At 48.7% G+C, this 24,353-nt stretch overlaps 1 protein-coding gene and 1 long non-coding RNA gene across 3 annotated transcripts in view; one reads left to right on the top strand and one right to left on the bottom strand.

Moving 5' to 3' along the window:
• The window catches only part of TP73 (tumor protein p73), an 84,092-nt gene that overhangs the window by 5,716 nt on the left and 54,023 nt on the right, over positions 1–24,353 (bottom strand). For both annotated transcript variants that reach the window (XM_084651492.1, XM_084651493.1), the window contains exons 5-12: positions 9,550–9,736; positions 7,085–7,200; positions 5,759–5,868; positions 4,723–4,865; positions 3,497–3,585; positions 2,579–2,703; positions 719–873; positions 9–141 (exon numbers count right to left, since the gene is read on the bottom strand). In XM_084651492.1, the coding sequence (XP_084507618.1) occupies positions 9–141; positions 719–873; positions 2,579–2,703; positions 3,497–3,585; positions 4,723–4,865; positions 5,759–5,868; positions 7,085–7,200; positions 9,550–9,736 (1,058 nt within the window). The remainder of the gene's footprint in view (positions 1–8; positions 142–718; positions 874–2,578; positions 2,704–3,496; positions 3,586–4,722; positions 4,866–5,758; positions 5,869–7,084; positions 7,201–9,549; positions 9,737–24,353) is intronic.
• Positions 134–23,223, top strand: LOC311532748. Its single transcript, XR_014714440.1, has 3 exons — positions 134–492; positions 9,627–9,729; positions 21,968–23,223. It is a non-coding gene; the product is annotated as an uncharacterized lncRNA (long non-coding RNA).

The raw sequence follows: 24,353 nt of genomic DNA, 5'->3' as shown, positions 1-24,353 counted from the left end.
GTCCCTACCTGACAAGGCTGGGGTCAGGGTTGTAGGGTGGAGGAGGAGTGCAGTGTGAACCTGAGACCATGGACTGGGAGGAGTGGCCTCCATTCATGTCTCCATTGGATTGCATGGGGTGGCTGTTCAGCATTCCGGGTCCTGAGCACAAGAAAAAGCAAAAGGGTTTCCATCTCCTGGACTGTGCCCAGAGCGTACAGGGGAGAACCATTGAAAAGTTTTTGATTTAACTTAAAGAAGCTACAACTGTCCTTTCCCAAGCACAGAGCCCCATTCTCCAATCTGCAGGAATAACCCACCTCAGGGACCCAAGATCCTGAGTGTTAACTGGCAGGATTCCCTGGGAATTCACCCATTGCGTGGAGGAGGAGTGAAGAAGCTGGAGGTTCCACCCCCACAATCCACAGATTCAGGGGCAACCTTTGCAGACAGCGGCTACGCCGTGGATCCAGGCAGCCTGGCTTGGGCAGGGCTTTCCCAGCTCTTGGCATGGTGAGTTGTTCTGAGCAATGTAGCTGCATAAGCGACTAATGACCAAGCCCATGGTAACCTACTCTGCTTGGCCTGGGAGAGCGGGAGGAGGAAGAATTTGGAGCTCGGCGTAGGGAGCTTTGCACTGCTTTATGTATTGTTTCGCCGAGGCGGCTGTCTATCTGTCTGGCCTCTTGGCCCTTTGTGATTGCAGAGCCCGTGTCACATGGCAGTGCGGGTGCCTTACCCATTGGGCCCAGGTTGGGCCCAGAGCTGGAGTTGTGTTGTGATGGCTGCCCCACCAACTGGTTGACAGACGGCAGTTTGTTGATCCCTCCTCCGTGTACTTTGTTCATTGGCGAAAGGATGGGCCCATAGGAGGAAGGGGACTGCAGGTGACTCCTGCTCGGGAAGAGTGGCACGGTCAGTGAGACCCTAGTGGAGACTGAGCAAATCAAACCTCTCTAGGGACTCCGACCTCGGCCTTGTCCATACTGAGATTTTAGCCAGCAGCATAGCTGCACCAGTGCAAAACCCTGCTCTAGACGCGACTGACACTGGTTTAAGGCTGGGTACATTGCACTGGTGCAAATCGTGCTGTACCCCTACTGGGGAAATCAACTTCTGCACTGGTTTGTCTGGAATGTGCATGGGATGCGGAACAGCTGGCTTCACCTCAGTACGGGGACCGTAGCAGGAGCCTTACGGGCATCCTAATACATAGCATTTACACAGCTTCCATCTGCACTGCCCTGTGTAAACGTTAGTTGAGTCCCTCCCAACCTCCTTATAAGGTAAGGGAGCAGAATTATCCCCATTTTACAGATGGAGAAGTGGAGGCAGAAAGGTGAAATGACATCCCCAGATTCTCACAGTGGGTCAGTTGGAGAGATGGAATAAGAACTCAGGAGCTCCTGGTCCTTGCTCATCCATTCTAACCCATAGATCACATTGCTTTATGGAGATATACTGTCAGAGGCTTCACTTGCAATATATCCTACAGCCCTGCTTGCTGATTTCACTTCTGTGTCGGTCTTTCTCCAACACTCTTTGCTTGGATGCTGCTCTCCACCTCCTACCCATTAAACCAGCAGTGCAGAACTAAAGCTTCTGATGGGCAACTATCACCTGTCACTGAAGAAGTAAGGTGCACGCTGCAGTGTGGTCCCATGGAGAGGTCCCCAACTGGGAGTCAGGAGAGCTGGGTTCTATTCCCAACTCTTCCAGTCACTGTCTCTGCATCCTTGGACAAGTCACTTCCTTTCTTTGCATTCCATTTTTCACTGCTGTTGCTTAATCAGATTTCATAGCTTAAAAAAGAGAAGTCTAGGGAGTAACTTGATTACAGTCTATCTACATGGGGAAACAGATATTTAATAATGGGCTCTTCAGTCTAGCAGAGAAAGATATAACAATCCAATAGCTGGAATTTAAAGCTAGACAAATTCAGACTGGAGATAAGGCGTAAATTTTTAACGGTGGGAGTAATTACATTGGAACAACTTACCAATGGTCATAGTGGAGTCTCCATCACTGACCATTTTAAATCAAGGTTGGATACTTTTCTAAAAGATCTGCTCTAGGAATTATTGTTAGGAAGTGCTATGGCCCGTGGTATGCAGGAGGTCAGACTAGATGATCATAGTGATCCCTTCTGGCCTTGGAATCAGTGAATCTATTCTGCAGTCTACCCACCATTAAACTATTGTGGGAGCTATGGCTGAAGAGCTCTGGGTAAGAGTTAAGTAGCAGTGTAAGGAGTATCTGGTTTCTGGCTTTTTTGATCATAATATACATTCCCAAGGTGCTCATCAATGTCTAGTCAGGGAAACAATAAACAAAGAGGAAGAATAGTTTATTCCAGAGAGAAGAATGAAGGTCTGGCCCCACCCCCACCCAATATTGGTGACTACCAAGGAGGAATCAAAGTGAGGGGCTCTCTGGAAGGTGGTAGAGGCCTCTCCACACCCCATAGTTATACAAAGCATAAGAACCCTGAGGGTGGGTCAGGCCAGCTTCCTGGATCCCTGTTATGTCTTGTGGTTAATTCGACGTATCTCTGGAGACCTCTTTTGGCGACAGTGGACAATAAGGTCATGGTACTTACTGCCTCTGCAGGAGCTGCTGCTGCTGTTGCCGATAGGAGTCGACCAGCTGCTGTGGAACTAACTCCACTAGCTCCAGACTTTCCTTTATCTTCATGAGGATCTCAAAGTTCTCCCGGCCGCGAACCTGAATCAGGGACCAAGGCGAGCCTGTACTTCAGTCTGACTTGCCTTGTCCGGTTTGCTGAGGACCCTCGCGCATAGCCAGTCCCACCTTCCCCCTCCTTTACCCAGCCCACTCAAGGGACAATGTGAGGATAGCCTTAAGCACAAGCAAGGCAAGCAGCTACCTGGGATTCCATGCTTCTAGGGGAGCCATCCTCAAGAAATCCAGTTACAACACATGGTCTCCTCTAGTCCCCTTCCTGCAGGAGCAGAGTGGGGGTCCGATAACGTGTCTCCTCCCCTAACAGCAGGAAGACGGGGTAGCCAAGTCCCTGGTTGAAGGCACACAAAGCCAAATTCCCTCTGGCCACGGTGGGATCAGGGAGGAAGGTGACTTGCAGCCTTGTTTTGGAGCAGGCTATTTTGCCCTGGGAATGCAAAGCAATTCCAGTGCATGATTCTGGATCTCCGCTCCTGCTGCTCATTGCTCAGCGTTCGTTGCAGACTTGTTCCCAGCCTGTTCTTCACTGTACCCATTCTTAGCCTCATCAGTCTTGCTCCTTGCACCCTGTCTGCCCTCTGTAAGGACTCATCAGGACGGTAAGCGCCAGCCACCCAAAGTAAAGCGCTTCAGTGCTGTGTACTGCTGGGAATGCCAGTCTGGGGAGGCCTCATCCTTTCAGCTAGGTAAAATATCACTTCATTGCCCTTTGAATTCTGGGAGCCGCTCCCCCATATCCTATCCAGGGGCCAGCGCCACTGCTCTCCCAGAGCAGGGCTCAGACACTGCGTGCAGCAGAAGATTTGATACTTACTGGGACATAATACATTTCCTCTTCCCCGTGCCGCCTTTTCTTAATGCCAGCCCCTAGTGCTGGAATCCCCTGGGGGCTCTGCTTGAAAGCTGAGGAAGGAGATGGGAAACAGTATTACGGAAAAATCAAGTTAAATGTGATCATCTAAGCGGCCACTCCCTAGTTCTTTATAACGTTAGACTGGGAACTGTGTTAGAGTAAATGCAATAGCTCCTAGTAGGGCAGGCAGCTGCTGAAGGGCCCCACTGAACGAAAGCCAGAACCCAGAGCTTCCCTGACTACCAACAAGAGGAACTCCAAGCCCATTGCTGGACAATGCAAACCTTACTGCACAAACCTAACTATGACTCCAGCTCACAAGGGAAGAAAGAGGGCATTGCTGCATGTCCCTAGGCCCTTCGTAGTGATTTGCTTTGTTAAAGTTGAGGAAGATCAGTACAGATCATTAAATTCACACACTTGCTAGGAGCGTAAATATTTGACAGGTGCCTAAAAGATGAGTTATCACCATTGTGATAGAGGGCTAGTGAGAAACTCTTGTGTACGAGCTGATAAATTGCCAGGAGCCTTCTGTAAGGTTTTACTGCGAACAGTTAAATACCTGCCCTGAGAAGATTTAGCTCAGTATGTGCCCAATTTATTTGGGGGTGTGGAATTAGTGATGAAATATAATAAACTTACACAGAAAATTCTTTCCCTCTGCCTCCCACTTCAGCCCCCAGCCCTACACTCAACAGAGGCTTTGCCTGCTGCTAACCTATCTCTGGGAGGGGCAATGCTTCAGAGTACAGCAAAAAACCCACAGTACGTAATTGGCCATGGCTGGATGGGAAGAGAGGGGGCAAAAAATTCCTTTCTGATGCCTGCAGGAAATAAGCTTAAAGCTTATGGAGCATGTTAGTTTTTTAACTATCTCAGCACTAACAAACACTTGCCTTTAATAATAATAATGATGAACAAATAGATCTGGACAATGAACCACCTCCACTAACAATGCCACTCTGTTTTTCTGACTGCAGCTGGATCTGAGCGATGACGTTTGGATCGGAGTACTGCTCTTCAGCTAAACGTCACCACCCAAGTTCCGTAGTTCAGAGTGTTCGTTGCTGCTGCCCCGGAAGCATGGGCCATGCCCTGGACGACACCAGCTCAGCAGTGCTAGGCAGCACAAAGCTGGGGGTCTCACTCGGAGTTGAGATTCACCCTTTCCTGAAAGGAGGACTCACTGCGCTTGTTGACGTTGCCATTTTTTGCTGCATTTTCGTTCAGGGCTTGTTGCTCTCGGTAATGATCTTCGTCGGCTTTCCGATCTCGGCCGGGACAGGCGCAGATCCGCCCTTCGAACGATCTCCTCCCCAATACTTGGCCACTGGGGAGCAGAGTAAAAACCAAAAAGGATTTATTTTTTTAGGGAACTAATCAGACTAAACCTCATTCTCTATGGGGTTGGGTTTCTGTCCGTTGACTTTGTGTTGATCAATTCTTCAAAAAGCTTTTAAACAATCCAGAAAATACTAAAAAGAAAAGTTCAGGAAAAGGAATTCCCCTCCTGTGAGCACCTAACAAGGGCTCTGCAGGAATTTGCTGATCTTAGAAGCCCAAGGCTGCTGTACATATACACCAGGCCTGATGCAGCACACAAGGTGCTGTGTTCCATGTACAGTCTCACAGTGATGCACGGGCTCTTGTGCAGGTCTCTTTGACTAGGGGTGAATTTCCCCCGGTGGCCTTTCATCTTTGATTAGCAAAGGACTAATACAGTTACACCTTGGGAGACAGGAGGGAGCAAGAGTTTTTTCCAGGCTGTGAAAGGTGTGCAGAGGAGAAGCCCATGCCCCTGTGTATTCCTACCTTCCCCCACACCCACCCTCTAAGGCTCTTCGTAGTCACTAACTTCCCAGTCAGGGAATGCCACTTTCCCACCTCTTCACTGTGCTTTGGACTCTCCATGCCAAAGATGCTTGGCCAGGAGTTTGCTTTGGGCTGCAGCTTCCAGAACTTTATGGGCTGCCTTCTCCTCCAGAGGTCTTGCAAATCAGGCTCTGGAGTTTTGCTAACTCCTCTGTTTCACTGCTGAGGTTCTCCCCAGGCCGTGCGTGGTTCATCCCCAGATGTGAACTGGGTGAGCCTCTCTCTAGCTATTTACGCAGCTGCCGTTCAGCTCGTAATCTGTCCAGGAGGGCCCAGGAGAGCCAGGCGCAGGAGTGCGGAGGGGAGCAGATGTCTGTCCTTTGCAGCACAGGTACCATAAGAATGACTCACTCTCTTGTCTCCAGGGTTATAATGATGAGGATGGGCCGTCTGTTCATCCCTCCCACACAGCTGCTGTTGCACATGAAATTGTACAGAATGGTGGTGAACTCAGTCCCAACCTGCCCAAAAGAGAGGAAATGACATCATGTGGGGGGTGGGGTTAGTAGGGGGCAGGGTGTTAAAAGCCCAGGGGAGATGGTGGCAGACCTCAGTCACTGCAGCAATGGGCTGCAGCCAGACAGGTGCAAAAAGCGTGTCTCAGCTCACAAATCAGTGGGGGGTTTGTGTGTGTGTGTTTGGGGGAATATTCATGGAGGAAGGCGGGGAAGATGAATTTCTGACCCTTGCTCTAAAGCAGCGGTTCCCATACTTGTTCCGCCACTTGTGCAGGGAAAGCCCCTGACGGGCCGGGCCAGGACGGGCCGGTTTGTCTACCTGCCGCGTCCGCAGATTCGCCTGATCGCGGCTCCAGGCCAATGGGAGCTGCTGGAAGCGGTGGCCAGTACGTCCCTCGGCCCGCGCCACTTCCAGCAGTTCCCATTGGCCTGGAGCCGCGACCCGTGACCAGCGGGAGCCGCAATCGGCTGAACCTGTGGATGTGGCAGGTAAACAAACCGGCCCAGCCCACGAGGGGCTTTCCCTGCACAAGCGGTGGAACAAGTTTGGGAACCACTGCCCTGGAGAAATATCCCCTTGAATGGGGATTATGTAGCCACTGTAACTGCAGAGTGCCTGTGTTACTTTCATATCATGCCAGTTTTGTGGGACCTTACTGCTAGATACTTCATTCATTGCCCTGGGCATGTGACATTGCAGCTGGAAATCAACATCACAAAGACACTAATTTAACAGGGCCCTAGGGGGCGTGCTAAGCTTTCCACTCACCATTTTATTTAATTTCGTTATTGGCCAAATGTGCCCCTGAGCAGTTACTAGCTGGACTGAAGTTTCTGTTAACCTGCACAATGCTCTGTGATCCCAGTGGGTTTGAAGCAAGATTCCCCTTTAAAGTGAGATGCTTTGGCAAATCCTGAAAGGGAAGGAGTACAGGCAAAATGTATTTGCTATCAGGGCTGTAGCACGAGGGATATTACTCTCCAGACACTGCAGTGCCATCAGGAGCTTTGTCAGGGATTGAAATTCATCTCCTAAATTCCACAGGGCGGATGCTGCTTTTAGCCACCTTGGTGCCAGTGGAGTCACTGCAGGGTCAAAGCTAGTGAGGTAGCTATAACTTTATTTAAGAAAACTACAAACCGTATTTTCACCCTCCCTCCTGGCCCCTTCCTCTCCCCTGCCCCAGCACCCCTATTCCTCTTCAAGCAAAGAGAATACCTGTGGTGGCTCATATGGCACCATTACACTCTGCCTTCCGGTGACAGCGTCGTCCACGTACTGAGAGAGATTGTTGCCTTCCACCCGGATCAAGTGGCTGGCTGGAGCGGACTGGCCTGCAGAGGGGAGAGTTAGAGGAAAGACCCTTCTCGGTGGGCTTGCCGACCCAAGAACGTTGCACGGGGTGATTATAAAATCCGTTTACTTAAACCAGGGCAAAAGGCAGTGTGGACGCTCACATTTTGGTTTACATCACATGCATTTTAGTTTAGCTTAAGTTGATTAGGAATTGGGTTAAACGCAACCAAAATAAGTGAGTTAAACTAGAAAGAGTGTTGTACGGGATGGTTCTGGTAAAATGGTTTTAAAAAAAACTATGGAAGTTAAACCGGTTCAACTTCCACGTGTAGACATTGTTCTCTCCAGCTTCCCCTCAGCCCCACCTTCTCTCAAGAGGCCAAAGGGGGCTGTTTTGGGTCAGGCCACATAAAACCTGACCTGAAAATTCCACCCAACGTAGCATTCAACCTAAACCTGAAACTCTTCTGAGGAGCCAAAGAATTCGTTTAACTGACTTTTACTTTCATCTGCCTTTGAATTTACTGGGTGTTCCAGGTGGGCCTGAACCAAATCAGGACTGGGCCCCATCACAGTAGGCAAGTACAAACACCTAGCAAGACACCAGGCCGCTGTCCCTCATCCTCTGAGACTGAGAAACCCTGGGCAACTGCAAGACAGGAGAATCCTGAAGCAGCCTGGTGGGCTCCAAACATTCCAAATGGCAACCTCTTGCCAGCCTATTTCCAGAGGCGCTGAGGCTGCTCCGCTTCAGTGGTGCATTGCCACCAATGACCTGTGCAAAGGTCGCCTCAGGCTTCCCCGGGGCACAGGGAGGTTTGCTGTCACAGCCACTGTTCGTTTGGGCATTTCGATGCTTTCTTAATCGAAGCATTTTCAAGGATGATTTTGTGGCTGCATGCATCTGCCTGGACGTGGCTCTGTGGAAACGGGGTATGAGGCAGGCCCCAGCCAGGGAGACTTGAATGTCTGGTTCTGACAGTGCCAGTGAAGGTGCGGACAATTGCCCTGCCTGAAGAATCCTTTGTCTCTGCTTCACACCTGCTCATTCCTGCTGACCAGAGAGCAGGGCCCCACTTGAACAGAGGCACGTCAGGCAAGTCCTGCAATGAGAGGCGGGGGCCCCCTAACTACCTAACCCCTTTCAAAACACCTACCCCAATTCTTTCCTGCATTTGATGCAGCTGGGCTGCATTTTCAGCAGGCAAAGGGTTCTGCTGGGAGCAGAACGTTATGTATAACAGCATGAATCTCACAAGCAACACTTGGGGCTCTGATCCTTTTGTCTTCTCTAGATGGACTTTAGTGAGGAGCTCAGGGTGCCAGCTGGAGCCAAACTGAGTCCAAGCTCCCTGCCTTTTAAGGGAGAGGAGGTCAGTGGGTAACATTTTCAAAATCACTTAAGTAGCTTTGCTCCATTGATGTCCAGGGGACTTAGGCTCCCAAGTCACTTAGGTACAGATGCTCAGAAGTATTTAGGCTCCTTACTTCCAGTGAAATCAATGGACATTAGGTGCCTAAATACCTTTGTGGATTTGGAACTTGGGCACTTTTGAAAATTCTATCCGAGTGTCACAAGCAGCAACTTGAGGAATTTGTAGCTTAGCTAGTAGGTGAAAAATACCTAACAGGCAAGCAGATCTGACCTTGAAATAATTTGTGGCGGGCACTTGTCCTGTTACCACCACCAAGAGGACAGACAGCACAGGGAGAGGTAAGGTAAAGGGTGATGCTGTCCTAGCACAGAGTGGATGGAGCACTTGGCTCAAGGAGTGCTTCCAGGGCTTGTTAGCTCTGCCTCTGCTCAGACCTCATCTGTCTCACTCGCCATCAGTCCAGTCCTGGGGCTGCCAGGAGCGATGGTTCCCAGCACACGCCAGGCAAAACGTGCTGGTTTCATCTGAGCTTCACAGGCAGCTTTTTGGTTCTCAGAGTGAAACAGGCTGGGGTGGGGTGGGGAAGGGAAGACTCCTGCATACAGGAGTCAGAGTAACAGCCGTGTTAGTCTGTATTCGCAAAAAGAAAAAGAGTACTTGTGGCACCTTAGAGACTAACCAATTTATTTGAGCATAAGCTTTCGTGAGCTACAGCTCACTTCAAGTGAGCTGTAGCTCACGAAAGCTTATGCTCAAATAAATTGGTTAGTCTCTAAGGTGCCACAAGTACTCCTTTTCTGTATACAGGAGTGAAAATGGAGGGTCTTGAACCCCACCTGTCAGGTGTCGCATGGCCCTGCTCATTTTCTAGTGCTAGTCTTGGTTATGGGGAAGCTCCGGGATACAGGTTACCAGCATGAGACAGGTTCAAACAGAATCATTGTCCCCACCAGCTGGGCAGATGACGGAGACACTGACCCGCTATTTGAGGGGCAGGAGACCAGCTCTCACCATCATTAAAGTCACGTCCCAGCTCATGGTTGGGGCAGCGCTTCACCACCTCTGTCACGTGCTCTGCCTTCTTGTAGACGGGCATGGCCCGGATGACGGTGCCTGGCGGGGGCGGCGTGGACACTTTGATCTGGATGGGGCATGTCTTGGCGATCTGACAATAGAGCTTCTTCAGCAGCGGTGAGTACTGGAAAAGAGGAGGGAGAGCTGGGTGTTAGGGCACATCCCGTGGCCCGGGCAAAGGGTGGTCGGGGACGGAATGGATCGCGGTATCAGACGTGTCACAGCAGCTGGAGAGACAGCCCATGGGGCTTTGCAGTGCAGGCATTGTGTCTCCATGCCAGTGTGCCCCGCACTGTGGGGTCCACACCGCTGCTCAGGCCAGCGCGCTCTTAGAGCTCCAGAAAACCCACACCTAGGATTGGCTCCTTTATTTATTTATATTACAGTTGCACCAAAAGGCCCCAATCAGCATGAGGTGCTGTACGCATACAGTGAGACACGCTCCCTGCCCCAAAGAGCTAGCAATGTAATTTATCCAGGCCAGGGGGATGGGGGTGCATTGGGGCCCTCAGGCTAAGTGCCTCCCTGCCCCATGCCAAGGTAGATTGTAACCTGTATGTCCCACTTTTTAGAAATGTCTCTTGGCTGAGATCACCTGGTCTGCAGCCCTCTTCCTCCACTGCCCCATCTTCATTTGCCTTTTTGCACCTTGGCTGGGCCAGAGAGCCAGGCATGTGCCTCTGGCCGGCGCACCTGGTTTTCACGCAGAACACGTGGCAGGGTTTGCTAGGGGAAAATGTTTGGGGCAACTCAATTAAAACGATAAGCATGTAAAGGAGCAAGGGTAACGGCCCCCCCTACACTCACCCTGGGGAGGGCAACTGCCAAAAGCCATATTCTGCCTTCATAACTTATATGCCTGCAACCTGACAGCCATCAGGGCTGGGTCCAGCAAGTCACTGGGGCTGCACAGGTATAAAGCACAGGGCAGAACTTTCTTCTGAGACTGCAGAGACAGCTGCCTGCTGGCTGATGTCTCCCTGCCCCCTCCACGGAGGGAAAAGCAACAAAATGTCCTTTTCCAATAATCCTCTGTTCCCCTCCAACCTGACTAAATGCAGCCTGGCTGCACAGGGGTCTGTGTCTGCGTATGGGACGGGAGCTTTATGTGCCATTCCTAGACGATAAACCCATGGCTTGCATTCACAGTGGGTTAGGGAGTTGGGAGACAAAAACTCACCTGCCTCCCATCCCTGGCATCTGCTAGACGCCCGTATGACCCTCCCCTACGCACACAGCTCAGCAGGGATACCTGATCAGCTAGCTGAGCCGTACCCCCATCAGCCTGGGCTGAGACTCTCCTCTCAGCAAAGATTTGGGGATTATTTTTTTTTGGTGGGGGAGGGGAGGGAGGCTTATTGCAACATGCTGGAACAGGCAGGTTTGCTCAGGGATCCCAAATATTCACCAGGAGCTCGAGGAGCTGTTCTGCACCAGTTGGCTCCCTGCACGGATGTGCTGCAACAGGTCGGGATGAACTGGATGCAGAGGACAGGAATGGAGGAAAGAGCCCCCTTTACAGTGTCTGATCAACTCCCCTTAAAATGAGGAGGGACTGTCTCTACTCTTGGAATCAGCCTGATTTCACTCCTGGGTGTATCTGCCCCACTACAGCCCCTTGGTGTAGATGGTGAAGCCAGTGGTTGCCCTTTTTGCAGCCAGGCTGAGAATTACTAGTACCGGTCCTAGCTTTCCTTTGCTACATCAGTGCTGCCACCCAGCTGGCTGAAATGGGGCTAATTCTGCACACAGCCCTTGCCTCAGAGCCCAAGCGTTCTTACTGGAGGGTGGGAGCTAAAATCTGCTTCTGAACCCCTGATGGCCTCGGATGAGGTGAACCGTTAGTGTAGGCCACACTGAGCACTTCACATAGTCCCTCGCCCGCCCTGAGATAGAGCATTGCCCAAACTAACACAGGTATGGGGGTGCTGCCCTTGGGGTGTACTCTGAATCCAACTCCAGAGAGGAAGGCGCCTTCACACATAAGTGCTTACTCTGCAGTGTATTTCTGGTACCTTGTCTATAGCCTGCAGCCGTACCAGCAAGGAAGGGAGAGGTCCAGGGATCACAGGCACAACCCCACAACATCGTTAGGGTTGGCTTTGGAGCAGGGTCTCCTGGATTCTCACTGCATGAGCCTGGGCAAGTCACAGTGGTAAGGAGTGTCTATGCAGCACGTTAACATCCTTTGGATGAAGGGTGTGAGGGAAGCCGAGTGACCGCCCCCAGCAGGGCATCCATTCCCCAGGAAATACCTGCACCCACGTCCTTTTGCTATTCCAGTGTGAAAATGACCAAGACTGGAGTATATGAGGGGCATTTCTGAAAAACCAGATTACTATTCAGCACTTAAATGGCATCAAGGAGCAGCCGACCTCCCTGTAACAAAAGGGAGCTGGAACTAAACTGACCTAGCTCATGGCAGAATGGATCAGGGTGGCGAGTGCCCAACTGTAACTGCACCTAACGCAGAGCGTTTAGCGCCGGGCAGCGCGGCACCAGAATGATATTGCCACTTTGGAGAGAGTGCAGAGGAAAGCAACAAAGATAATCAGGGACTGACATGTGAGGACTGATTAACAGAGCCATATTTGTATATCTTGGCTACAAAAGTACACTGTGGTGGACACACACACACACACAGAACCTGGAAGAGGTTATAATCTAAATAACCAAGGAAGATCACCTTCTCTCTCTTGCACACGGAAGGAGAGGCACCATGAGGCAGGAACTGAACCCAGCGCACAAGGCTGTCCTTTCTCCGAAAGTGAAGAAAGGGAAGTTTAAGAGTAAGTTTCACTAAACACTTTGTAGCCGAGAGCCATGTAGGAAGAGAGTCCCAGGGGCTGTTGTGGAAGCCCCATTGGTACTTAGAGCTGCACTGCACAAAGCAATTCAATGGGGACCAGCCTTGTGCTGATGTGTGTTGTGGCTTCTGTTCTAATAGGCCTGGCCTTTTCCATTTGTAACTCTGACTATTAGCCAACTCTTGCCGCACGTCCACTGCCCATTGAACGTACACATGGAAATAAGAAACGTATTTTTTTTGCTGGCATATTCTCAGGAGGAGTTGCCGCGGCCTGGCATTCTCCATCAGTTCGGGACCCAAAAGGTAATTACTTTTCTGGACACTTTGAGCGCTAAACGCTCTTGTTGTCAAGTAGAAGTTTAAAAGTGCTCAAGCTTAGCACTCCTGCACCCTGCAGTGTGTGAAGAAAATGGACATTTATTTTCCTCTGGCTTTTATGATCCTCCCACTCTCTGCTGTCTGTGTATTTCAACCCAAGTGCCAACACAGCAGGAAAGCAGAAAATTGAAATAATTACTTGTTGAAGAGCCAATTATTGCCTTTTGTGTCCTAACCACTTTGAGGATATTGTGCCAATGTAAAGATTCTTTGTCTGCTGGCAAAGGGCATCACTTGAGAAACGCAGGTATTCCTTTGAAGTTATTTAATATATCACTTCTTCCCTACATTGCCTTTCTCACATGTCAGGCTACATGACAAGCTGCTGTTGTGTGCACATAGAATCATAGAATCATAGAATATCAGGGTTGGAAGGGACCTCAGGAGGTCATCTAGTCCAACCCCCTGCTCAAAGCAGGACCGATCCCCAACTAAATCATCCCAGCCAGGGCTTTGTCAAGCTGGGCATTAAAGACTTCTAAGGAAGGAGATTCTACCACCTCCCTAGGGATCTCTGTAGTACATCACCAGTGGTGAATGCATTTCCACATATTGTTCTTTGAATTCCACATTGTCCTGCCACAATATCTGGCCGGAGTTGGAAGTATCTGTATAGAACCTAATACATGTGCATTGCACAACACTACCAGAGTATCAGTACCCATGTAAGTCACACACACCTGAATGCTTGGGCCCACTTTGGGGCACTGTGGGAGTGATTTTCCAAACAGCTTAGTGCCCCAGTTCCCCTGTAGTGTCTCATGTAACTAGAGCCTCTCTTAGAACTGTGTAGTGCCTTGTTATGCTGCTGATGTTCAGTTTTGTATGGCTTCCTACCAGACTCCAGAGCAGAGAATAGCCAGAAGGGTCCAGTCTGATCAGCCAGTCTAACCTCAATATTACTGTAGCAGAGACTGAAGACACTGTCCTAAAAAATGTCAATTGCGAGAGAGACAGTCAGACAAAGAGTGGTGATATAGCCCCGCAGGCAGTCTGAGACGTGCCCAGAGTGGTTGGTTTATATCTAGAAAACAATTTTATTTTTACCATTGAAATATTCTCCACAAGGCTCTTATAGGATGTGCCTGATCATGTGAAAGAGAAGCAAACTCTTCCGAGCAAAGGGCTGCCATTAAGAAAGGCAAACCCTGGTGTTTCCCATGTGCTGGTTTCGTGGGCGTGCTATTGGCTTCCATTAGAGAATCACTAATTAGTATTGTAATACTACTTTGCATTTAGATGGTGCTTTTCATAGGAGGATTGCAAAGCCATTGACCAGCTTGAGCAAGTACTATTAGCCATGTTTTCTAGAGGGGAAACCGAGGCACAGAGACTTGCCCTAGACCTCACAACAATATATCTAGTTCCCTTGGACTAACCACACGTTCTCATGTAAATCCAGTTTCATGGTCAGGTATATACCAGGCTTAAATCAGAATGCAAATTACACAGCAATTAGCGTAGGACCTACCAACTAATCTGCCCAAGCATGTAATTACCACAGATTGTATGCTGCCAAGTCAGACCTGTGCAGTTACTGTGCAAGTACAAAAGCACTTACAGGGTAATCACTGCCGAATAAAGTACCACATCCCCCAATGGGTGAAAACCTGAGCATGGACTCTGGCAGGGATGGGGTTAACACCATCCACAGGTGCTTGCTCTCAGTACAGTAATTCCCAGGGTGGGCTCAGCTGGGCTGAATTGCTGCAGGAGCAGAGCTTATAAGAGGAGTGATCTGAGGGCTGGTGCTTTCCTTCTATGGTCAGGGGCTGAGCTGGTGCAGTAGTTAGGCCTTGCTGTGGGGAGAGACGCTCTTTGCATAGTTGCAGCCCAGATCAGTGGGTGGCTGTTTTCTTTCCTGCCCTGGGAATGTGTGTTGGTTCTGGGGGTGCAGCCAGATAGGGACAGTGACTGGCAGGGTATGGGTGGGGACAGCGTAGGGCACAGTGCAAAGAGCTGTAAATGAGGCAGGGGAATGCTCCAGTGACTAGGGGGTGCCAATGACTGATTTGCACTAAGGAAAGCTGCAGAGAGGTCTAGTTTCTACAGAACGAGGCTGGGTTTTGAGAAAGCTGGGCAACATTATCACCTCTGCCACTGACTTGCTGTGTGGTAGCATGGCCGAGTGGTCTAAGGTAGTGGATTTAGGCTCCAGTCGTTTTGATGGCGTGGGTTTGAATCCCACCGCTGCCAAGAAAGTTTTTGGGGGGAAGGGATAGCTCAGTGGTTTGAGCATTGGCCTGCTAAACCCAGGGTTGTGAGTTCAATCCTTGAGGGGGCCATTTAGGGATCTGGGGCAAAAATTGGGGATTGGTCAAAGCAGGGGGTTAGACTAGATGACCTCCTGAGGTCCCTTCTAACTTTGATATTCTATGATTCTATGACCTTGGGCAAGTCATCTCTCCTCTCTGTAACTCAGTTTCCACCTCTCAACCGTGGGGATAATATTGTTACCCAGCTCACAGGGGTTGTAGTTACAAGCCTTGGTTCATTAAGATCTGTCAAGTAATTTGGGCTCCTCATACTGTTGCAGTCACGTCCCAGCTTTCTGTAGACTGCTAAACAGTGTGACTGCGTGACATGCCTCTGAGGTCACCCCTGGGCCTGATAGTGTATGCGGGCGTACGTTAGCCCCCTGCATGGCTTGGCATAAGGGGATTTTCCCACTCGGGGTGAAGCACAAAGTATGGGGTCTCAGTGTCACGTGTCCTGCCTTGGTGGGGCATGGAAGCATGCTTGTGAAACAGCCCACTGCTTTGCCACTTGGTAGGAAAAAGCCACACTGAGGTCCCATAGCTGGTGGCATGTCACAAGTTTTCATACAGCTACAGCAAAATACACAGCAGAAGCGTGAGTCTATGGGATGTTATGGAACATTTAAAGCCAGGGAAGAGAGAGAAGTGAGGAGGCGGGAGCTTCCCTGGTGCAACATCTTTCTTCCATTTCAAATAAGCATGTGGCTCCCCTCGCTCTGTCCAGAAATCAATGCCTTTTGTGCTGATAAGCAAATCTACGAGTCCCCTTTCCATGCCACCTCCCTCCAAGCTGCTTTGCAGCCAAGAAAGAGTGTGTGTTTGTGTGTTTGTTTTGTTGTTTTGTTGAGAGCTCCTCTCCTCTCCTGCACACACCTAAGAGCAGGCCAAGGGCAGGCGGAGTTCTAGTTACTGCATGGCAGGGCATGCTCCTGTTCAGAGCACTGTATCTTATCCCCAACAACACACACCTTGTGCCAAAATATACCACTGCACAGGCCATCTGCAGGGTTGGTAAAGCTTGTCCTGAGCCATCAAAACACATAGAGAAAAGCCAAACTGTGAGACCGCAGGAGTCCTGCAGCTTCCTGGGCAACGAGTGGACATGAGAGCAGACGGTTCTGACTGGAGACAAGCCGCCTTGGCTGCAATGAAATGCTTTAGCAGCACTGGTGCTCTTGTTCCATTGCACTGGCCACGTAACTCCGGCATGCCTCCAGCCAGCCTTCACATTTTCCTTACAGCTGGGGTCAGTTTTATCCTTAGTCACTTGGTGCACCCAGGATTTTACTCCCAGGCAAGTTTCATGCCTATAATAGACGTGGCTGCAGGGCGCACAGGCAGGTGCGGCTACATCCACAGAGGATTGCTGCGAACACCTTTGGGTTTTTAAGATGGTGATTCTGCTTTTGTGGTTCCAGTCAGTTGAACAACAGGACCCCGTGGCCAGTGCATTTCTAGGTGGTTATAGCCCTGTCTTTCCAAGGCAGAGGGCCAAAGGGCAACTGGTGCTAACCACCCAGGAAATGCTACTATTGTAGATAATTTAGCAATCTGGATGAATGCGGATCAGAGCTCACTGGCTTTCCTTCTTCCGTGATCTGAGTTAATCATGTGTACATGCATGCTAACTGACACAGCTGCTCTCTATATGTATGTGGTGATATAAAGTGCAGTGAAGCATTTGCAGTCGCACACATCAAAACGTATGGAGACAGAGGATAGCTGAGTGGCCTGAGCACCAGGTTTGCAATCACTAGCCTCCCTGGAACCACAGCTGTGAATTGTGACAGGGCTGACTCAGCCCTTCATCCTTCCAGTGCAGCTAGCTGAGTTCCATGCATTTCACTGTGCATGGGGTAGGGCTTTTGGAGGACAGCTGACATTCTGAGATCCTGTCTGCCCTGTATGGACATTTACAGTCCCAGAGTAAGGATTTGTTCAATGTTTATAGTGTAAATTGCCCTTTCTCTGATTGTTGTGTGATGTGCCGTGGGCTGCTCTGCCAGGCTGGATATCACTGGGGTTGCAGCACTCTATGGCAGTTTTTCAAGTATTTTGGTGCTCTGTCATGCTGTGTTAGTGTAAACTATGATTGAACACAATCCACCATCACACAGACACATCCAACAAAAATCGGTCTAACCCCTGGAATCTAAAGCTGAGTTCCTGGCAGCTGACCTTTCTGGCAAACACACCTGGCTCAAACCCACCCCCCTTTGGTTTGAGTTTTGTACAATAAAAAGGCAGTGTGAATTGGACGTGATTTTTGTTCCTGTCTCAAGGCATGCTATCTTTATCATGCCTGCACACAGAATGCAGCTGTCTCAAGGTCTCTGTTGCCCTACAGCTCTCCACTTATCAGTTCCTATCAAGATTGCTGATCAGCCCGGATGAGGGGTGGACAGATGGATTTGTATGACATATGACTTCCAGTAAATATTAGCAGCTACATTCAAAAGCTCCCTTTTGGGTGGGTCTTTGTGTGGTGGGGGCATGTGTGTACAGATACATTCTGATAGGAAATTCTGCTGTGGAACCCAGGCCCAAGGAAATTCCATGAACATCTATTCTCCACTGACAGACCAGTGCAACTTCACTTTGGTTTCTCTCCTGCCAACTGTATCTCAGAAATGTTACAGAGTTAGATAAAGCAGCTATCAAGTGAAATACTAGCAAAAGGGGAGAGAGGTTAGGAGAGAGAAACAAGGAATGAAAGATACCTTTTCAGCGGAGAGCCATGAAGCGATGCAGAGAGCACTTAACACTGTCCCAGATGGCAGGAGTTGCAGAGGAGACGGCTCTCTGACCCGCAGGGGTGAGATTGTGCAAAGGGCTAGCGAGTAAGTGAAGGTATCAGGGAAGAGAGCCAGAACCAAGGAGTTGGCTGGAATCAGGTCTATGGACTGTTTTAAACACAAAGAGGGGCAGTTTTGATCTAGTTCCTGAAATAGAAGAGGTGTTTGAAGAAGGGGTGGGGTGGGTGGTAACAATTTGTATATATGACATGAGGGTGAATTTGGCAGTAAGGATTCTCCTGGCCTGTCTGAGTCACACAGATGTGCTCCTGTCTGATTACAGGTCAGCGTCCTGTTATAAAAGCAGTAGAACGCTGGGTGACACTATGAACACGCCTCTTTGTGACATACCCAGATCTTAGGCGAATGAAGGGTGCAGGATCAGACTACATTTTGATCACATACTAAAGTCAGTTTCTCAGATGTGATACCATTTAGCATATAAACCAAGCTTTGCACTTACTTTTGATTAGATTTAAATAGTCTCTCCTGAAACGTGTACATAGCTGCAATTTGTGAGCACAGAACAGAGAAGCTTGACCCCTTTGCTTTCGCCCATGTAACCTACATACTCTGTGTGATTGTGATCTGATACACTCATTTTCAGAAGGCAGCATGGCAGAACAAGGGTTATTTGGGGGGTTCTTCCTGGCCAGGTGTTAACATACTGGCAACTCCTGTCAAAGGATCCTTTCATGTCGACATTCCCCAGGCAGTCCCCAACATGCCTGGGAAATAACATTTTTCTGGAAGAGTAGAGGTGCATTATGGTAAGTTCTTCGGTAACACACGCTCTCATTATACCATGTTATGACATGGATAAATCTCTGTTAAATAGCAAAACCGATTGCCCTGCAGGCAAAAGAGCTACAGCCGAACACAGACATGCCTCCACTGATAACCTTATCGTGTCTTAACAGCTCCAGGATTGTCTTCAAAGATCCTTCAACAATAACAAGCTATTCTTTTAAGGAACTGTGTGCTGATAACTCAGAGAGAGCAGTAGCCTGTTTTATATCCCATTTCAATACTGCATACAATACACTGCTCTTTTCTTTAGCTCAGATGTCCTGTCACCTACCAGTCAATGTCCACTCAGGTCATGCATCTCCCATTTGCATGCCCTTTGCCTTCAGTGGGATTCTGCTGGGAGTGACTGGTTCCTTGCCTCTTAGAGTTATTCCTTTGAAAAGAGTAGATGTTTCTTTCTGAATGAGCCTGTTCACTGCCGCTATGCACCAGAACCCTCTATTTTAAAAAATAAATACGACTGTGCACACACACCGCCTGATTCTCAAAAGGAAGAAGCCCAAAATATTTTGCACTCACCATAATGCATGTGAAATTTCGTACCTAGTTCAGATGCCAAAGTTAGACATCTAAGTGGGGATCTGCATGAGCTAATAATCTATTGCACTTGCATTTCTGTCCATAGTCCTGGGCTTCTGGCCTTTTGAAAAAAAATGGACCCATGGTAATTCGCACCTTTAAGATATCAAAGCACTTTACAAGCATTCGTTAAGATATGTGTGCCCTAGTTTACAAAGGCATACACTAGCGAAATTACTTGCTCTCACTCAGAGCAAGTCAGTTCCAAAGTTGGAGCTAGAACCCAGGACTCCCAAGTCCCAATGCTTTACACTAGTCACTAGCCCAGAGCCACCACCTTGCCTTTTTCCAAGAGCACACTTTTGACAACAGCCATTAAAGACTCTGGTTATTCATTTGTATTCCCTCATATTCTACATATTTTGAAATACGTGGCCTTTTAATATAGATTTTTTTTGCATTGTATTGTGATATGAATTATTGTGTAGCTCACTCACAGGTAAGAGGACAAAACCCAACCTTCATCTAATGCCTAACGTCCCATAGTGCAAAGTGACATTTGCTCCTGGTTGCATTGCTTGAACTCCATATATATCAATAACCCTCAGATACATCTTCAGTCCAAGTGATTGTACTATGTTTTCAGAGATTCGTTGATTCCAAAGCCATAAGGGAACATTGTGATCATCTAGTCTGACATCCTATTTTCAAGGTTCTTGTCTCCATTTGGAGAAATTCTGACTCTGCTTTTTCTTGTAAAAATTTGCTGTTCCCATTTGGATGAGAACTGGAAAGAGAGAAAGACAACAATGGCTTCCTGAAAGGAGCTGTTGAACAAGCATTTTGAAAAAAGTCTTGGACCTCTTCCAAAGGAGCTGTCCCTGGTCTAGGTGGAACATAGTCAAACTACATGTAGATGTTTGTCTTTATTCAGCGTGTATACCTAGTGGCTTCATCAGGGGACTAGCTCCTAGGACACCTGGGTTCTACTCCTTTTCTCACTTCCCCACGGTGGATTAGTCTATCACCAGAGAGACCTCCCTCTTAGGATTCCGTTTCTAATACAGACGAGCTTGAATGTATTCCCTGTTCTGTCACCTCTGTATCATTCCTTCCCTTTATTCTTGGTTCCTACTGTACCGTCTGGGTATTTATAGACCTTTAGCATCTTCCTGCCCACTAGCTTTATAACTAATGTCATTCCCCTCACTGAACAAAGGCAGAGACTGTCTTACGCTGTGTTTGTATAGGAATGAGCACAACAGGGCCTCAGCTAGCTGGGGCTTCTAGGAGCTGCTGTGATAATTAATAGCAAACAATGGTAGTAGCACCAATCTGACATAAACTGAGGCTGTTCTATCTGAAATATCTTTTTATCCAATTTTTGCCCTATTGATGCAATTTCTAATGCCAGAGTTTTTTCATTTGTTGCAATGAAAATCAGACCTCAACCTGCTTAGATGGTTCTTCTCTGCTACTGCAACCTCCTTTCTTTAAGTCCAAGTAAATTCCAGAGTTGTAGGACTTATTGGAGGAGCCAAAATAGTGAAACACTGACAGCCTTTCACTATTCAAGCACATCTCTGAGCAAATTCCATGCATTTTTCCAGTGCCTTTCACACCCAAGAATCCCGGAGTGTAATGGGATAGAGGTCACTTCCCCTATCTTCTGAAATACAGCCATTTCTGGGGTGGGACAGAGCAGCCATTCCGCACCTGTGACAGAAAATAAAAACTCTCCTGGGGATGTAATCTGCTCTTTTGATAAGACTCTTTAATAACACCCATCTCGAGGCCGATGTTTATCATCTATAGCTTAGGTCCAAGGAAGGGTTTTACAGAGACAGTGGTCAAAATCCCATTCCAATACTCCATGCAAACCCACTGAAGTCTGAGCTTGTCTGCAGTGTCGAACGGCACTGAGTGTTACCATTTATTGCCCTGCACCCTGAGCAGGGGAACAGAATCCCAAACTCCGTGAAGAAAGAAACTACTTCACTGCTTATAGCTACTGGCGCCGCTTCCTGTGATGGGGACAGGAGAAAAGAGAAGCATTTTCCCATAGTGCTTTGAGAGCCTAAAACCAAAATCTAACTTAAATATTCTGTGTGAAAAGGCCTAACCGAAACATCCCTTCCCCCCAGTTCTGCCCATTCTGCAGAACCGCTAGGCGGATGTGTCCCAACAGATTCTGAACTGATAAAAATCTTATTTATCTTCAGCTGTTGACACAGAAGCGTCTAGACTTGCCTGCTTCGGGAGGACTGGATCCGAGAGCTGCTGCTTTCTTTCTTGAAGGAAATGATTTGCCCAACAATTACTTTTTCCCCCACTATCTCCCCCTGCAACCGCCTCCTCCTCCTTACATTCCAGTCTCCCCATTAGTCCCGCTCAAGACGTGTCCAGGACTGCAGTCAGTGGATCCCAATAAAGCCCCTAGACTGGCAAGGGGGAGAGAGAGAAGAAAAGTGGTGCCTTGGGCTGCTCATTTCCTTGTACTCTCTAGCGAGCAGCTGTGGAGCTGCACCCCAGGACAGGTTTGGACAGATCACGGCGGAGAGGTGATAATAATGTGTCTGTCATTTTACTCAGACGTGTAGGAGCTTGCAAACCGCAAAGACCGTTAACTGGCTCGGACGAATCTGTTACAACAGATCCTGGAAGACATGCCGACTGCAGGGCTTTTTCCTTTCTAATTTTTTTAATAACCATTTTTTAATCATTGGTCTTTATAGTTTCTCACTGATTTGGAAATTCCATCACAAGTTACTTTGTTTCCCTTTTAGTGTGAGCAAGGATGTGGCTGTGACCAGGGCATCGTGTGCACTGCATCGGGAGATGTACACAAGCCTTACATGGACTGTCTATAAAACCAGAAAGTCCCAGTTCCATCTGACCCCATGCCCCATCCACTTCGTCCATCCCTCCAGAAGAAAAGAAGTGGAGTTAGTGGCTGGTAATGATCAAGTTGAAGAGAACAATTTCAGATCTTTCCCACGGAGCTGCTTGGTTCTGGACAGTGGTGATCACAGGATGGCTGCAAGTGACTGTTTAAACGAGCAGGACAGTAAAAGGTTGGGAATATAAAGGGGACGGAACAATACCTACCTCCTGGATAGTGTTTTCCTCCATACACTTAGAGCTCTGTACAAAAGGAGGTCAGTAGTGTTATCCCCATTTTATGGAATGGGGAAACTGAGGCACAAAGAAGGACAGTGACTTGCCCCAAGGTCACCCAGCAGAGCCAGGAGTAGAACCCAGGACTCCTGAGGATCATACATCTTCCCAAAATCTCCCCTGGCTGCACCTATACAGTGGGTACAGGTTCCACCCAGCTGTAAGCATTGCTAGCCCCACCTTTAACTCTAATGTAACGTAGCTCTCTCAATAAACAGATCATCGTAAAATCGCCTCTTCACCAGGAAGGCTTCATGGACACAGAGACACAAAGGTGTGCATAGCAACTTAGCTTTGAAAGGCCCTCTTTGGGCTCTTCCCAAAGCAGCAGGACCCTTGGTCTCCTCTATGCATACTGCAGTTGCTGTGCCTAGCCAAAATCTCCTCACACAGAAGATGGCTCTGCTCCGACCAAACACAAGGTGAGCAGGTAGACGTTACAAGGATCCCCATGCTGAGATCAGCTCACCTCATCCCCTCAGAGGGTGGCCTTTGCTCTGCCCAAGAGCTCACCCCACACCTCGGGGATCTGCAGGAAGACCTGTGACTGCCAAACCCAGCTCTCATTGGGGCTGTGTTACCAGAGACTCCCCAAGGCTGTACCCCAGTTCTATTAGCAGGACCACAAATGAATAGATTTCTGGTTCTTCAGTCTGCATTTTTGTGTGCTTACTATCCTTCCATTACCCCTAATTACAGTCCCATGGTTCACCCTAATTGATTTCCCTCCCTCCCTGACATTTACACCTTTTAAATACCTGTCGACTGGGCTCACATCCTCTCTTACTCATTGCTTGGCCGAGCCACACATACTTTGTTCTTTTCAAATCTTTCCAGTAAGTCTGACTCGCTCTCTGTCTGGCTACTTTGACCATGTGACCAAGACTGCACAGAGGCCAAGTGCCACTAACAAGCAAGCAGAAAACCCAGCAATGCAGTTGCTTTGGGATGCGCTGAGGAACTCATGGGGATAAAGAGTGAAGAAATATGATCGGGGGAATCTAGCTGAACACGCCGATGCAAAAACACAGGGCAACAGAATCTGACCTGGAGTCGGATCCTAATTAATCTTTAGTAGCTAGCGCTCCCTGAACAGAGGCTGGGGTCGCACAGTGCATCGTCACAGATAGCCTTTGCCCTGAAGACCTTACAATCTAAATAGAGAGAGGAGGAAGTAGTATTATTATTTAATTTATTATTACCCCATTTTACTGATGGGGAAACTGAGGTGCGGAGAGATTTTCAAAGGTCCCCAGGGAGTCTCAGACCTGCTCTCCTTGGTGCATTCTGACACGATCAGCTCAGCGGTGACACCACCTTCCTGTTGCTCACAAGCTGAGGGTCCCGGGGGGTGAAAGAGCCCAAGTGGGCAATGAGGGCGTCAGCGCATTCCCTGCATCACTGGGAAGTGTCCCCTCTCCATTGCATAGTGGTTTCCATCAACGCTTAGTACTTTCCAGTTTGGATTCAGAAAGGCATTTGAAAGCCATAGAGAGAATGACTGTGAAACATCCTTTTAACTAAGAATGAAACTTCAGGGTTCAAGTAGTGGTCCCCCTTTTAGAATCATTCACAAGGACTTTCCTTATTCCTCATGCACAAGAGAGGTCTACCGGCTGCGTACAAAGCAGCCGTTCTGAAATGAAATTTTGGCTTGCAAAGCACTGAGATCAGCACTATTTGCTGAGCAAGATCAGTATTCCAGCCCTCCAGTACACCTCTCCCCCAAGATCTGCCTGATGGCGACACACAAAGTGATATTAATGGCAGGTACATTTAGGGCCAATGAAAGGAAACACTTCTTCACACAGCATGTATTCAAACTGTGGAACTTGCTGCTGGAGATGCTCTAGGTTGATTTTATACAGAGCTGGATTTGCACATATGCAGCTAAAAAAAAGGCATCCAAGCTCACGCTTCAGGACATCCGCTGATCACTCCAGGGGTCAGGAAGGAGTATTCCCCTACCGGCATTGCACAAAGGGGCAGGTGCAA

Source organism: Lepidochelys olivacea (assembly GCF_965140295.1).
Source record: "Lepidochelys olivacea isolate rLepOli2 genome assembly, chromosome: 18".
NCBI lineage: Eukaryota > Metazoa > Chordata > Testudines > Cheloniidae > Lepidochelys > Lepidochelys olivacea.
The sequence above is the reverse complement of the archived record's forward strand: the minus strand, read 5'-3'. Positions and strand labels throughout refer to the sequence as shown.